Source organism: Manis pentadactyla, chromosome 2 (genome assembly GCF_030020395.1).
Source record: "Manis pentadactyla isolate mManPen7 chromosome 2, mManPen7.hap1, whole genome shotgun sequence".
Taxonomy (NCBI): domain Eukaryota; kingdom Metazoa; phylum Chordata; class Mammalia; order Pholidota; family Manidae; genus Manis; species Manis pentadactyla.
The window spans coordinates 175533353-175548221 of NC_080020.1; the positions used below are offsets into that span (position 1 = coordinate 175533353).

General features: G+C 55.8%; 1 protein-coding gene and 1 long non-coding RNA gene across 22 annotated transcripts in view; one reads left to right on the top strand and one right to left on the bottom strand.

Moving 5' to 3' along the window:
* Positions 1 to 14869, top strand: part of LOC130682574 (uncharacterized) — a 252916-nt gene that overhangs the window by 186305 nt on the left and 51742 nt on the right. The window lies entirely within an intron of this gene.
* Positions 1 to 14869, bottom strand: part of DYSF (dysferlin) — a 224339-nt gene that overhangs the window by 107278 nt on the left and 102192 nt on the right. For all 21 annotated transcript variants that reach the window (XM_036908364.2, XM_036908361.2, XM_036908363.2 and 18 more), the window contains 8 exons: positions 9909 to 10101; positions 7579 to 7734; positions 4119 to 4250; positions 3867 to 4033; positions 2987 to 3101; positions 2629 to 2734; positions 2224 to 2366; positions 276 to 449 (listed from right to left, as the gene is read on the bottom strand). In XM_036908364.2, the coding sequence (XP_036764259.2) occupies positions 276 to 449; positions 2224 to 2366; positions 2629 to 2734; positions 2987 to 3101; positions 3867 to 4033; positions 4119 to 4250; positions 7579 to 7734; positions 9909 to 10101 (1186 nt within the window). The remainder of the gene's footprint in view (positions 1 to 275; positions 450 to 2223; positions 2367 to 2628; positions 2735 to 2986; positions 3102 to 3866; positions 4034 to 4118; positions 4251 to 7578; positions 7735 to 9908; positions 10102 to 14869) is intronic.

A 14869-nucleotide genomic window follows, 5' to 3' on the forward strand; every position in this document is an offset into this window, starting at 1 on the left:
GGCCCTCTGCCCTGCTCCCATCTGGACTACACAGAAGCAGTGGGTCTTCCAGTGCTATGAAAGGACTATTTTACTGTAGAAGAACACCCAGACGTATCCACTTCCCCCACATACAAGCCCAGAGAGGACCCGAAGCCACGATGACCAGCCTACGTTCTACCTGAAGTCCTACCCTGGGGGCTCCTACACCTTCCCTGAGTCAGCCCTGAGCAGCCCTGAGTGGCTCGGGAAACTGAGCTGCACCCCACCCACCCAGGACAGGCACAGCAACATACCAGGGCCCCCTCGAGGGCAAACACGGCTGCAGGCCCCGTCTTCTCTAGGGGCTCCATGCGGCGGCGCCAGCGGCGGCGGCGGAAGGCATCCGTCTTGCGGTACTCCAGGTGGAACTTCCATCCAAAGAGCGAGGCATACTCCCAGCCCTCACCCTCCGCCTCGGCCTGCCGGTGCTGCACAGGGAGAACAGCGCAGCCTCAGGGGCGGCTGGTCGAGTTTGCGGGAGGCCTGGGCTGGGCTCCAGCTGTGCCTTCCACGATTCCCCACCCACTCCAAACTAGCATCCTCCAAGTAGAAAACCCTGGGTGGGCCACCTGGAGGAAGGGGGCTCGGAGCAGCTTCTGCAACAGCAAGACACGCGGGTAAGAAAATGAGTAGGGGAAGAGGCTCTCTGGGCTGTGGGGAGATCCAAGGAGCCATAGAAGGAAGGCAGACTGAAGCAGGGATGAAACACTGGGCTTTGGGTATGTTTGTTTATTTGGATTATGGGTGGATTTCATGAACCCAAAGTTTTCTCCTTCACATCCCAGCTTATAAAAATAGAAGCCGGTAAATGAAGATCCTGTTTCCAGCCCCAGGCTATTTTTCCTGAGGCTAGGGCTAGGTCGGCCGTGGAGGGACCCCAGGCACTTCCTCCAAGGGGACCTCTTCCCAGGCCTGGAAGCCCTGGAAGGCCCTTCCTGTGTAGCTTGTGGCCTGATACTGTCCTCGGGTCTGCCCCAGGCTCAGGCGCAAGTACCAGCCCTGGAAGCCGGTGCATCCCCCCTGCAGGAGGGACACTGGCGGTGAGAGAGCAGGCAGGGCACACGGCAGGCAAGGTTTTCCTCTGTCTCCTGGGTGCCCCTACAGCAAAAGTAGAGTCTGATTCGTGACACCATAAAAGGCTTATTGCCCAAAGACCTTGCTTCTCCCTGGATCCGGAGACATCCCTCTCTAGATTCTCTGAGCCCAAAGAAATAAGGGACTTGGGTCATGCCCCAAAGGCTACTCCTGGACTGGAAGAGGCCTGGCTCTTAGGCCAAAATCCAAACTTGTCCTTGGGAAGGAAGAACACAGCCCAAGAGGGTCCGGGGGAGGTAGGCACTGAGGCTGGGGCCTCTATGCCACTCTGAGAGCAGTTGCTGAACTGCATGTGTTCATATGTGCCCACTCTGTGCCTGCCTGTGTCCCATGGGTACCTGGGTACCTCCGTGTACGTGTGTCCCTGCACTGTGTACACATGCCCTGGTAAATGCTGACAGAGCCCACCCAGGCCCTTCTCTGGCCAGCACACTCACACGGTGCACACATCCCCAGCTACCAGCTCCAGCAGCCCACTTCTCCTGAGAATTGCCCAGGCTGAAGGTAGCTGGGGAAGGTACATGCCCCAACCCACCCCCAGTAGCCCCCAGCCAGTGACTGATGGCTAAGCAGACACAAATGGCAGCCCCCTTGCCTCCAGGTGAGGATGATTCTGTGGTGGTCCCGGGTGTAGCCTTCCCCAAGCCACAGCCCAGGCCAAAGCTGACTTTGCCTAAGACCACATCCTTTCTCCTGGCACTCCAGAGAGCGCAGTCTCAATAAACTACACATAGCCAAATCCCTGTCTCAGACTCTGCCTCCAGGATGCCCAGACATAGACACATTCCAGGTATGTCTTTGACCTTGCAGATCTGTGTGTGCATTGAGTGCAGCCGCTCGCACAGCCGTGGGTATCTGGGTGTTTTCTGTCTGTGAGCACCTGTGCATGTGTGGGGTATGATCTGTATATGTGCTAGATGTCATCTGTGTGCATGCCGGGTATGAGCTGCGTGTGTTTGGTGACCTGTGAGTCTCTCGAGGGAGTCTGAGTGCCTTGTGCACATCCTGTGCACACCTGCATGTGTCTGAGCACACAAGTGTGCACCTGTGCCTTGCTAGCCTTCCCCATCAGGGCCTCATCCCCCACCCACCACCCTCTAGGCTCACCCTCTTCAGCGCCTCCATCTGGCTGAGGTCTCTCCTGCGCAGGCGGACCCAGCGCCGCCTGCGGTGTGTGTAGTACATCTTCTCAGCCGGCACCCAGTGTCTCGGCTTCCGTTCCGGCGGGATGGTGATGCCGTACTCCCAGCCTGGTGGGGGAGCTCCTGTCATTCACTGCCCCACCAGTCCTCATCCCTCCAGAGGCTCGCTCTCCCTTTGGGGCACATTCACAGACTTTTGAGTGGCATTGACTCTCAGGTAGTCTGGTAGCCTGAAGGGAGGGCTAACCCAGGAAGTTCCCCAGATGAAGAAGCTGAGTGAAGCCAGTGCCCAGGGCAAGATGCCCAGCACCCAGCTGTCCCCACCAGCATGGGGCTGAGTGGGGCTCACTGGGCACCAGGTGCTGCCTACCTTGCTCATCAACAGCTCGATTGAGGTCTGTGGACCACTCTTCGTCTTCCCACTTCCAGCCCAGTGGGCACTCGATGTCATCCTTGGGAAGCACCTTCTCTCCGTTCTAGAGCAACACAGGACAGGCAAGTGTGAGAGCAGACAGACATTATCAGGGAGGCAGAAAAGATGCAACTTGACAGCATCCTTGAGTTCTCAGGTGTGACTCAGGGTCTGAGTCCTACCCATACCGGACGTCACACTGTCTCTCTGGAAGCGTTGAGGCTGCCACCTTCTCTGAGTCACAGGCCCCTCCTGGGCTCCAGTGGCCAGGACTCCAGGAAAGCAGAGCCCACCTGCCCTCAGAGTGCCCCCTTACCACATCTGTGTAGTTGTCACTCATGTAGATCCACTGGCCTCCTGGGAGCCGGGTCTGGTTCTCAAACACCTCCTCCACGAAGCTTAGGTGGCCCGCATCGGTGTCATGGAGCAAGCTGTGGGCAGGGGCAGGTCAGAGCTTCTGCCGAAGAGATCCCCACCCATTCACTGTGTCCAACAGAGCACACTGGGGCCTTAGCCAGCCTTCCTACACCAGCCTCACCCAATGGGCAACAAGGGAGATGGAGGAGAGAGGGAAAGGAGGGGGCAGAGAGTCAGGTGAGAGAGCGAAAGGAACCCCAGGGAGACCTAGAGACACCTGCAGGCAGAGGACTATGTTCCCCGCAAGATGCAGAGAGAGACTGATGGAGCCACAAGCCTGGTGGTGGTGGTGCCTAACAGATAGTTGTAGAAATGTAAGATGCTATCAAGCTGTACACTTAAGATTTGAGCACTTGACTGTAATATATAAATTATACTTCAATTTTTAAAAGACAAAAAAAAATGAGAGAAGAAAACCAGTTGTGAGGAGGAAAAGAGAGAGAGAAGAATGAAGTAGAGACGGCAATGCAGATGAGAGAAGGGGTGCACACGGAGGAAGAAGTGTGTTTTCCAGGGCATCTTCAACAGGAAGCCACAGCCAGTGGGTGCAAAGTCAAACAGGGACTAATTTTAGTTTAATAAAGGACTTTCTGACTATTAGAGCCCTTCCAGGAAGGAATGCTGCCTAGTGAGACCCGGGTCCTAAAAGAGTTCAAGAGGAAGTCCCTATGACCAGCACAGGGACAGTAGGAGCAGGCAGAGGGATTAACAGGGCCAAGTCCTTTCAGAGAAAGGGCCTGAGCAGAGGGGGTCCCCAACCCCCCCTGCCCAATACTCACGTCTTCTCTGGACACACGAACCAGTCTCCAGCCCAGGCCCAGCCAGCTGAGGGGCGGAAGCTGTCCTTGGGTAGCTTGATCTTGCCTGTGACATCAGAAAACTTGGGGTAGGTGAGGCCTGTTGTGCCCCAGTTCCCAACCAGGGCCAGCTTGGTCTGGTTCTCATACTAGAGAGAGAGCAATAGAGAAAAGTGAGTGGGGGCAGGAGCAGTGGAGGGGCAGGGGGATGGATGTAGGCTGGCAGGCACTTACCGTTTCAGCAAAGACGGAGAGCTTGCCCTCAGCAAACTGGTTGAAATCCTTCTCATTCACAGAGAGCCCAAACCAGAGCTTCACCCGTATCTGCACCGGCATCCGGGCTCCAGGCACCACCTCCATTGGATACTGGGTACCAAAAGAAAAGAAGGACAGAGAACTGCAGTCCCCTTCAGAATCAGAGTGACCCAACTGAGTTGGGGGGAGGGGTCCTCCAGGCCACGAGCATACCAGCCTGACACCTCAACAGAGGTGTGCCCTGTGGGAGGACTTAGAATTGCATGGAAGGGGAGTGTATAATTAGGAGGGTTTTCCCCACATGCAGAGATTCCTACCCAGCCAAGGAGAAGACTGTGCCATCCCACCTAGGCTCTCTCTGCTAAGAAAAGCCATATCTAGATCCGGATCCCCATTCTGCCCTCTCCCACCACCTCTGCATTTCTGGTCTCTTCTAGAATAGCACCATCCAATAGAACTTTGTGCTACAATGGAAGTGGTTTCTCCTGGCACAGTCCAATATGGTAGCCACTAGCCCCATGTGGCAGCTGAGCACTTAAAATGAAGCTAGTGTGACTAAGGAACATTTTTAGTTTTATTTCATTTTAATTAATTTAAATTTAAATAGCACCGTATGACTACTATATTGGACAGTACAGTTCTATAATATGTTTCTAAAGGAGATAAAATGATCCAAGTCTGCAAGGGAAAGAGGTTAAAAACTCCCCCTTCACTTTCTTTTGTGTTTGTTTGGGGGTTTTTTGGGTGGGGGTGTGGTGGCTGGATGTTAGTATATCATCTGATATCCTTATCCTTTCAAGTGTTTATCAGCATGTTAACCACTATTCACTGGTTTTCAGCTGCTTTTTATCCTGAAACTTTCAGAAGCTCTGCCAAAGTGGAAGAGCCACAACATCCCAACACAAAACATTTATTCTCCACAACTACTTCACCATTTCATTGAAATCAAGGGTCAGATATGGTGTGAGGAGAAGTTTCTCACTCTTAGAATAACACAGTGTCCCTTAGAGGAAGTAACACAGTAAGTACCTAGATTTTGTGTGCATGAGCTTGGAGGAGTGTCTGCTCTGGGATAGGCAGCTGAATAACAGGAGAAAGGAGTTGTGGTAGGTTCAGAAGGGGAAAGGGAAGATGAGTTAAGGAGTCTCCAACTGGTAGAGGAGGCCTGGGTCCCTGAAGAGGAGCTCAGGCCAGGTAAGAGGATCAGAATGGGGTGCAGGACAGGCGAAGACAATACTGATCTCACCCTTCACGCACCTCTCTGCTTTTGGTTCATCCTTACCAAAGTCTGGAGAAGCCCCTGACCCCACATGTCAAACCCCAAAACCTCCCATGACTGTTCACTTCATCTGGCCTCTCCCCAGGGTGGTTAGTGGCCTTTTTCCCTCCAAACCACCAGCCCCAGGGAGATGGCAGGAATGCCTAACCCCCCCATTCCCCCTCCACCCCTAGTCTCTCCCCTGCCCTCCCCCAGACAGGGCCAGCCTGCTGGACCCAAAATAGCAACAGCAAATAAAGAAATGTCTAGTTTGGGGCTCCTCTCCCTCTCTGCTGGTACTCATTTTTTCCAACTTTGGTTTAAGTTAAGAAACACCAATGTTTTCTTGGTCTCTGCTTGCTGCCAACATTTTTGTAGAGCTTGCTCAGGAGCTACTGGCAGGGTTCATAAACTCAGTGGGGAAGACTTCGAGAAACAATTCTATATCTTTTTTTTTATTCTCTTGGAATCAGGGAAATTTTTCAGTTTGCATTTCCCTGAGGCTACAGGGCAAAAGGTCAGAGCCTGGAGCTCATCTTGTTCAAGTACGTCCCCACCTGCTCTCTGGCCAGCCAGTCTCCCCTGGTTAACCCCACTCAGATGGGGCAGCTCACTGACATCCTATCCCTTCTGTCCTACTAAGCAAGGAGCCGGCTTAGGAGGGAGAAGAGCAGGATGCAACAAGACCAGGATCACAGGGGGACTGTGCCCCAGGTGGCACATAGGCAGGTGAGAGGGGCAGTCCACTGCCTGACACTCCCACCCTCTTTCTAGGCAAAGTTGGCCTCTCCTCTGAAGTGTCAGTGACCCCACATGCAGATACCTGCTCATCCCTGGTTTTGGGTTGGCCTCTAATCATGGTACTGGTGGGGCCTCCTCTCCCCACGGAGCAAAGGAGCCCCCCAGAAGGAAAAGGGGAGAAGAGGGAGAGAAATTAAGACTCACCCATCACTAATTGCTGTGGTTCCAGCAAGACCCATGACCTGTGTTACTTAATCCAATCCTCAAAACGTGAAAATAGGTGGCCTGATCCTCATTTTACAGGTGAGCAGACAGCCAGCACAGAGGTTAGGCGACCTGCCCTCAGCTACACAGGGTTCAGCCATACCTGCAACCTGTCCACAGCCCTGCAACCTACCGAATCCTGTCGTCTCTATCCACCCCAGAGGGCAACAAGAACAACTGGCCAATATATGCACGGGTTGACCAACAGCCACTCAGAGATCTGAGGCTAGGGTTCTTCCTAGAGGAGATGAGGCAGGCACTGGTCCTGGTATGGATGGGAGGACAGGTGGGGAGCAAGGGCTGGGGGAGATGGGCCTGGCTGGGATGAAGTCCAAGCAGCTTCTAATGCCAAAAGAGCCATTTGGAGTGAGCAGTGAGTGGTGAGGGGCAGACCTGCCTCCCAGGGCTACTCCTCTGCTAGTGGGGCAACCTCAAGATCAGCCCTCCAAGCAGGGACCCTTCCCTTGGGCCAGAGCAGCCAGAGCACAGGGAGGGATTTCCCCAGATTGTATCCTGACCACCAGGCCACAGCACCCCAGCCAAAACAGTCTTGGCTCTATGTCCCCACATTAACCCAGAGAGGGGGATGAGGGTCCCCAGACACCTGCTCACTTCTCTGTCTCCCCACCCCAAGTCTGGCCAGTCCCCTGAGAGTAGAGAGAGAGCAGGGCAGGGTGTTGGAGGAGAGGAAAGGGGGGAGAGTGAGAACACAGATCACTGCTCCCAGCTCTCCCATAGGACAGAGCCGTGGGCACACCTGGTGCCCACACACCAGCCTGCCCACAGGGAGGAACCTGAACCCCAGTGTTCCTCCCACTAGGAGCGAGGCATCGGGCAGCGTGGGCAAGTAGGTCTGTGCCAGGGTTCCTAGAGGCTGGGCTGGGCACTGAGGGCTGAGGGCTGAGGCCCCTGACAGGGACCAGCAGGAAGGCAAGCACAGCCTCAGGGGCAGCTCCTCCCACGTGGCCAAGAGACCACGGACCTGCCTCGGGCTTTCCAGTACCCCACGAGTCCAGCTCTCACCCACTCACTTTCCTGACGAGGTCCCTGGGGCCTAGGGACTTCGCTGGGTTGAGAGAAGAAGGGAAGCAGTCAGAGAAAGGAGCAGAAACTGGAGGGGAGGGGACAGACCTGGATTGAGAAAATACCACCATGACCTGGGGGAAAAGCACCCACTTTCAGAAATATCGTCTGCAGCTTCCCACAGTTCCTGCCGCAGAAGTTGGCACCACGCCGGGAGAAGAGGACCTCGTGGGCGGGCACGCGCTGGTATGCCACGCGCTTGTCTCCCTGCAGCATCCAGATGACGATGTCAGGCAAGCTGTTCTGGGGCTGAGAGAGGGGGCGACAGTCAGGGGGAGAACAGTGACGAGCCTGGGTCCACAGCCCACGGCCCACTACGAGCTGACCCGCCCTGGCTCAGCGGCCACACGGGCCTCTCCTCCAAACTTCCAACCCTCATGCTGCTCACATCCTGCCCTCTGGCTGTCCCCCTGACCTCCCAGGGCTGGCTAGGCACCTCTGTCTTCAGCAGCTATGCGCCCCCAAGGACAGGGTGTGAGGCTGCCTCCAGCTCCTCCATCTCACACGGGGAGCCTGCCAAACACTCACTGAGCTGAGTTCACATTTTCTGGGAAGAGACACTCCTGCCTGGAGCCCAGAGCTCAAGTTCTTAGATCCCCTCCACTGTGTAGACAGATGCTCCCAGGGGAGCAGACAGGGGAGGATTTGATTTTACCCGACAAATGACTTTACACTACAGATGCCCCCTCTCCCTCATCCCAGAGAGCAGCAGCAAATCCACAGAAGGCATGCCCCCTCCCAGAGGACACTCCCTTCCCACTCTGACAGAGGGATCCTTGGGGCTGACCGTCTTCTGGGCCTGGTGGCACTGGGCTGTGAAAATGGCGACTAGCCCAGAACAAAACTGCGAGGCCCGTGAGCTCCTCAGCCGGATGTGAGAACTGCTCCCGGCTGCCATGCTCAGGGCAGATGGCTTGTTGAGTCCATCTGCTTCCAGGGCTGGTGCGCAAAGCATACTCAGCAGGGTGGGGCTGGGTCTCTACCCAGGGTGGCTCCAGGGACCCAGTGCTGCCCACCACCTACTCAGCAGCTCACAGGCCACATTCCACTTAATCACGGCAGCAGCCCCAGAGGCAGGGACAGGCAGCCCCATCTGACAGGTGAGGAAATTCAGGCACGCAGGGGGAAGGAGCCAGACAGGCTTTCCTGACTCCAACCATGTGTTCCAAACCACCGCTCCAGGTGTTTGCAAAGTGTGGTCCCAGAAGCAACAGCAGCCAGCAGCACCTGGGAACTTGCTAGAAATGCAGATCCTCAGGCTCCACCCAAGACACATAGGATCAGTGGAGGCTCTAACCAGTGTTAAGAAGCCCTTCAGGGATACTAATGCACAAATTTGAGAGAAACTCCCTCCGGGTTCCCTTCCTATCAGCAACACCTGTTTGACCTTGACCCCTCCCAGCTCTATCGCCATCTGTGCTGAGAGTTCCAGGGTTAGTCTGGGCCAAGATTATGGAAAGTAGCCTGTGACCAGCCCTGGGGACCATCCACAGCCCCTGTGGGTGAGCAACACAGTGTTTCCCTAGGTAGTGGCCACATGCCCAAGGTACTGCATGGGGTCAAGTCCAAGGCTGACTCTTAGGGACCAACATTTTGGACTACCTTCCCCTCCTGAGCAACCCTCCCACCTCCTGGACCTCCCTCTCCCCTTCAACGACTTGCTTCTCCAGAAGCCCCTCTCAAGCCCTGCCCTTCTCTGTGCACATGCTTTCTGGGGACCGCCTTCCTCACCATCCTCTCCCTGGCCTGGTCAGAGTGGGGAGCAGCTGGTCTGCCCAGGACATATGAGCAGACCTTTGTCCTCGTTCTGGACAAATCTGTGGCCTGCCTGCTTCCTCACTGGGTAGTGCATCTGACCTGGGATGGGGATGGTGCACAGGTGGGGAAAGGGTGCCCCTAAAGACAAACTGCAGCCACTCTGATTAGATATGAAAAAGCTGAGAGTTACTGCAAATGCAGCCTCCTCAGGCCTGGGGCTCAGAGGCTTTCAGGAGAGCAGGAAACACGGGGCCCCATGAGAGGCAGGTCTGAGGCCAGGAGCAGATAGGCACTGGTTGGCAGGGAGAAGGAGTTGGGTCTCTAAGGAAGCATGCTCCAGCATTGGACCTAAAGCCAGCCCTAGCCTCTGGTCCCAGCTGTCTCTGACAGACTTTGATGGCAATTATGGAGCACATCTATGGTGCACACTTGGGGGCATTTACTGAATACCTACTATATGCCAGGCTTTCACCCACAACACCCAACAACCAGTTGCCTACTCTCTCCTCCTCATGAATGGAGACACTGAGGCTCAGAGAGACTGAGTCACCTGTCCAAGTTACCCAGCAATGGAGGTAGGGTTGGATCATACTCCAGACAGTTCCCATGTCCCCCCAGTTCTGATGTTCCAGGCAGGAAGGAAGACACCTTCCAGGGTCAGCTACCTCTTCCGCCAGGGCACGGAGCTGAAGGAGCCAGTCCTCAGCCTGCTCCAGGGTGGCAGGGAGCTCTCTGTGGCCGAGCTTCAGGGCCAGGGCTGCTTCAGTGATCTGGCTCAGGTGACCCATGCGCTGCTGGTACAGGTACTGGTCCAAGTGGGTGGCAGAGGGCATCTCTTGGACATCACTCAGGGGCTGGCTGTGAGGGACAGACAGACAGACAGGATGTGCCTGATGCCCTCGCCAAGGTCCACATGCACACATGCACATGTGCATGTACTCATGCCTGTGTGCACAGACCCCTACAACAGGCTCCACACCTCAGCCTGCCTGCTGGGTGCTCCATGTGCCCTGTGTGCTTTCTGCAACCTAACCCACATGCACAGTCATCTCCAAGTGACCTACCTCATCCTCACCTCCCAGGGAAGCCTTCCCCAAACAACACTGGTCTACAGGCCTCCTGCTCTGAAGTCCCCCAGCCCTTTATACTGGGACTGCCTGCTTGGAATTTATCCTAACCCCCAGGTATGTGAGTTCTTTTGCATATGTTGTTCCCTCTGCTCAACTGACTGAAAGCCCTCAGAGGGCCCAGCAGGTTCCTCCCTGTCCCTTGCAACTTCCTAGACCTGAGGCCCCAGTGCTAAATTGCCCTTGGCTGAAAAGAATCCACTCTGTTGTATGCACACTTTCCTCAAGAAGGAAATTTATGGACCCCTGACAAGCCACTGCAGACACTGTGGGGAGGCTGGCAGCCAGCAACACAGATGTGTCGACCTAGGGCAGCCCCACAGCCCCCGTCCCAGAACCCCCTGTTTGGGAAGCCTCTGGAGAGAAGGTGGGGAGTACATGCAGTCCCAGAAACACAGCCCTAGACCCCAAGTGGGGGGTGGGGTTTGAACTAAATCTTGTTTAGAGGCAAAGAACTCTGACCCCCCCCTCCATCCCACTGGGCTTCCTGAAGGTCCTTCATATGGCTCCTCCTCACCATACTGGGCATCTGTGGCCAGTCAATACACACACAAGGGTCAGGCAGGGTTGGGGCAGGTGAGGTAGGGCAGCTGTGTTCTCCTGCACCAAGTAGGACCCCTCTGCTTCAGAGTATGGGGGGCTGCCCCACCCCCACCCGACCTCCACTGAGCCCTTGACTCCCAAACAGAACATCAGTCAAACCCCCTCCACCAGTTCTGCTCCCACCACTTGCAGCCACCCCCCTTACCCCCCACCTCATACTCTCCTCCCCTCAGTGTCTCGACTCCCGACTCCCGGCTCCCGGCTGATTTATTTTTCTGCCAATTTCCCCGAGCTATGCAGAACCAATTACCACCGGAGCGCAGCGGCACCGCGGCCGCCAGATACACCACTCTGGCAGGCCCTCGGTGCACTACATTTTTCCTGTTATTTTTTTTAATTGAATTTTTAGGGTGGGGGGAGCAGTACGCAAACTCCATCTCAGGAAACTTAAGCCCCGGGGCCTGTCTCAGGTCACGTACTGCACACCCTGTAGTAATATAATATTTACTGCCCTGAGGGTGCCGCGGATGGGCTGCCCCAGGCCAGGAGAGGGGTGGCCTCCATCCCCAGCCTACTTGAACGTGGTGGAGGGGCATGCTCAGTGGGTAAAGGGGGGCCTGGGCCAGAGTCCTGGGCTGGGGCCTGCCTGGGAAGGAGGCCTGAATGGGCCTGAGAGTGGGGGCAGGCAGGTCTGGTGTGGGATATGGAGAGCTGAGCCAACCAGGGTGATTTATGCTCCCAGCCCAGGTCAGGAGCTGGGAGGGGCTCCCATACAGACCACCAAAGGGAGATATTCATGGAGGTCACCAGCCCAGCCAAGACTCCCAAAGCAGCAGCCAGGACCTGTGACTGTCACTAACAAGATATCTCAGCCCTTTGCCACCCCAGGAACACCCAAGGCAGGAGCTACTGAAAGAAAGGGAGACCTGAAAGAGGAGGGGGGAGGATACTAAACTCCCAACCCCAAACAGGGGCAGTCACCCTGCCAACTCTGGCTGACTTGGAAACGGCAGACAGGCCCCGGGCCAGGCTCGGGGCAGGCTGAGAGCAGAGATGGGCTGCCTGCCCTGTGGTGAGTGGGTGTCTTTATCAGAGACAGCACCCAGGAGGAGCCAGTGTCCAGCCTGAAAGATGAACTGGCTGAAGGGCCATTCATTTCATACCTCAAGAACACCAGCACTGCTGGTCCTGTCTGGGGGCTCGGTCCAGAGAGACCAGACCCAGCCCTGCCCTTGGGGACCCCCTGGAACAGGGAAGCAAACAGGCTAGAACCCCAGTGAGCAAACTCAAGAGTCAGGAGTACTTCCTGGAGAAAGCGTCCCCCTAGCTGCATCTGTCAGGACCAGCAGGAGCTGGGCAGGCCAAGAAGAGCAGGAAGGGCATTCTGGCCAAAGGAGCAGTATGTGCACAAGATAAAGGCTCAGAGGCAGAAGGGAGCATGTGTTGGGTGGTGAGGGCCAGACAAGCCAGAGGCCCTGAAGGGCTGGAGGGTAGGACTGCTGGGGTCCATGAGGCAGGGAGTGGGGACAGAGAGGCCCATCCCCTGGATAAGAGCTGAGACTTTTCCTGAAGGTAACAGGAGCCACTGCAGGCTGGAGTGGAGGCGGCATGGCACAGATTCAGGAAGATCACAGAGAACGAACTGGATGTGCCGGCAGGACATCCAGGTAGAGACAAGCGGCAGGCATGTCTGTGGGTCTAGAGAAGAGAGGAGAGGGCTGAGCTGGAAGAACAGTGTGGGGGAGGAGCCCCCATGGCCGTGAGCCAGGGAAAGGCCTGATGGAACGAAGGACACTGAAGTTGGAGACATGGGCAGGGGCCTGGGGGAGTAGGTGAGCCGCCCGGCATCAGCGGGGGTGAACTGGCACGGGGCCCTCGGCCCGGCTGCCCTGCTTGTCAGCTGTGAGGATGCTCAGCACAGAGCCAGAGGTGGTGGCAGCCCTCATGGTGGCACTTCTGTGCCAGGTGCTGTTGGTGGCCTCAGGCGGCACCTGAAGGAATCGGTCCTGATGCCTGGCATCCCTCTCTGGAGAGCCATTTGTGCATTCCAAGAACGAGAATCTTTTCCTGAGTTCCTAAGCTGGGAGCAGAGCCCCCCAGGAAGGCCCCACTACCTTCTCTTCCCAGGAGAGTGGCTCAAGTGGACTAGCCATTGGCAGAAGTCTTTTTAGCCAAATCCTCCAAGAAAAGAGTCCTGAGAGGGGCGGTAAAGGCAGCCCAGGACTTGGGTCCCACCCACTTCACATGTTTCAGGCACCTTAGACCTGCCAGGGCCCACACAGAACATAAGTCGTGAGCAGAGCTCCTGTAGAACTGAAGCCCCGGCCCACCCTCCATACCCAAGGTTGTCGGCCTGACCAGGGGGGCTCAGCCAGGCACTCTGACGCCCTCCGTGTTGACCATGCCCCCAGATGCTCCTCCAGCCCCACTCTGTCCTCTGACTTCCAGGCCACAGATGCCCACAGGCACCTCCCACTCAACATGGCCAGTCCTGAACTCATTGTCCCCCAAAACTGCCCTTCTCCCACTGACTGCCTCTGAGAATGGCCCTACTGTCAACCCAGCTGCTCTGCCAGAGCTGGGGAATCATTCGGATATTCTTTGGGCCCCCACATCCAATCCACCGTCAAGTCCTGTCCATCTGAGAGCAAGGGGGCTCGGCCACTGACTAGAGACATGAATCTGGCAAGTTAATTAACCTCTCAGTGCCTCAGCTTTCTCATCTGCAAAATGTGAGCAGGGAGTAGGAAATTCCCTCCTACCACGTAAGACTTTGATGACTAGTTAAGCTATGTAAAAGTCTTAGACCAGCACCTGGCACAGGAAATGCCCTCTGCTTCTCTTGGCTTCCAGCCCTTCCTGTGTCCCCGCCTTAGGCAACACCTTTGTCCCGTCTCCCCTCACTACCACCACAAGCCATCTCTCAGACTGCAGCCAGAGTGAGCGCCCGAGCCACAGGGCTCCTGTGCCCTCAACGACTCCCAGGGCTGATCTCAGCTCGGAGGACCCCTGGGGCCTATCCCATTTGGACTTTCCCTTCCCATGCCAAGCCCTGGAGGCAGCAGGCATTTCTGGCTTCTGCACCTTTGCCTGGGCAGCCCATCTACAAAAGCTGACTCCTACTTCTCCTTTGGAGTTCGCACCAGCACCCCTCCTCCTCCAGGAAGCTTTCCTGAATTAGAGTTGAGTTAGATGCACCTGCCCTGAGCTCCTGCAGCACATGCCTCTTAACTCCCTAGCGTACTTAACTTCAGTTGCTCACTTTGCATCCATCACCCCCTAGAGGGCTGAAGCTGCACCCTTGTCAATATGCTTTGGGCACCTGGAGCAGAGCCTGCCAGGCCTCAGGAAGGTTTGTGGAACGAAGGAATGATCTGTCTGGATTCCACCACTTGGGGGTGAGGGCATTTCCTTGGGGTAATGTTTTGTCTAATAAAGATACACTTCCCAACTGGGGCGTGAAGGACCAGAGAGGGCACTGCCTCAGGCAGTCATGGTCACCCACTTCTCAACCTGCAGGCATTTCTCATACATTCAGCAGGGATGGGGTGCTAAGATTTAGAGGAGGGATGAATATATTTGTGTATATTCACACTTAACCCCATCAAAAGTAGAAAGACAGCTATTTATTAAGTCCATTTACCAGCTGAGAAAACTGAAGTCCAAAGAAGCAGCTGCACAAAGCCACAAAGCCAGTGAAGGGCCAGAGTCCGAGTCTCCTGACTTCTCCCCTTTGTAATAATGACAGCTGCCACTCATTAAACACTTCCTAAGGGTTGGGCACTTTGCTTATGTGATATTGTAAAGTAGTTATTCATAACGTCAGCTTGAAGATGAGGAAACTAAGGTTCAGAGCAGGTGGGTGGGGAGCCCCACATCACCCAGCCATGGGGAGGACGCCAAGATGCTCCCCTTTCTGCAGGGCCTCCGAGCCCTCCTCCTCCATCACCCTCAGG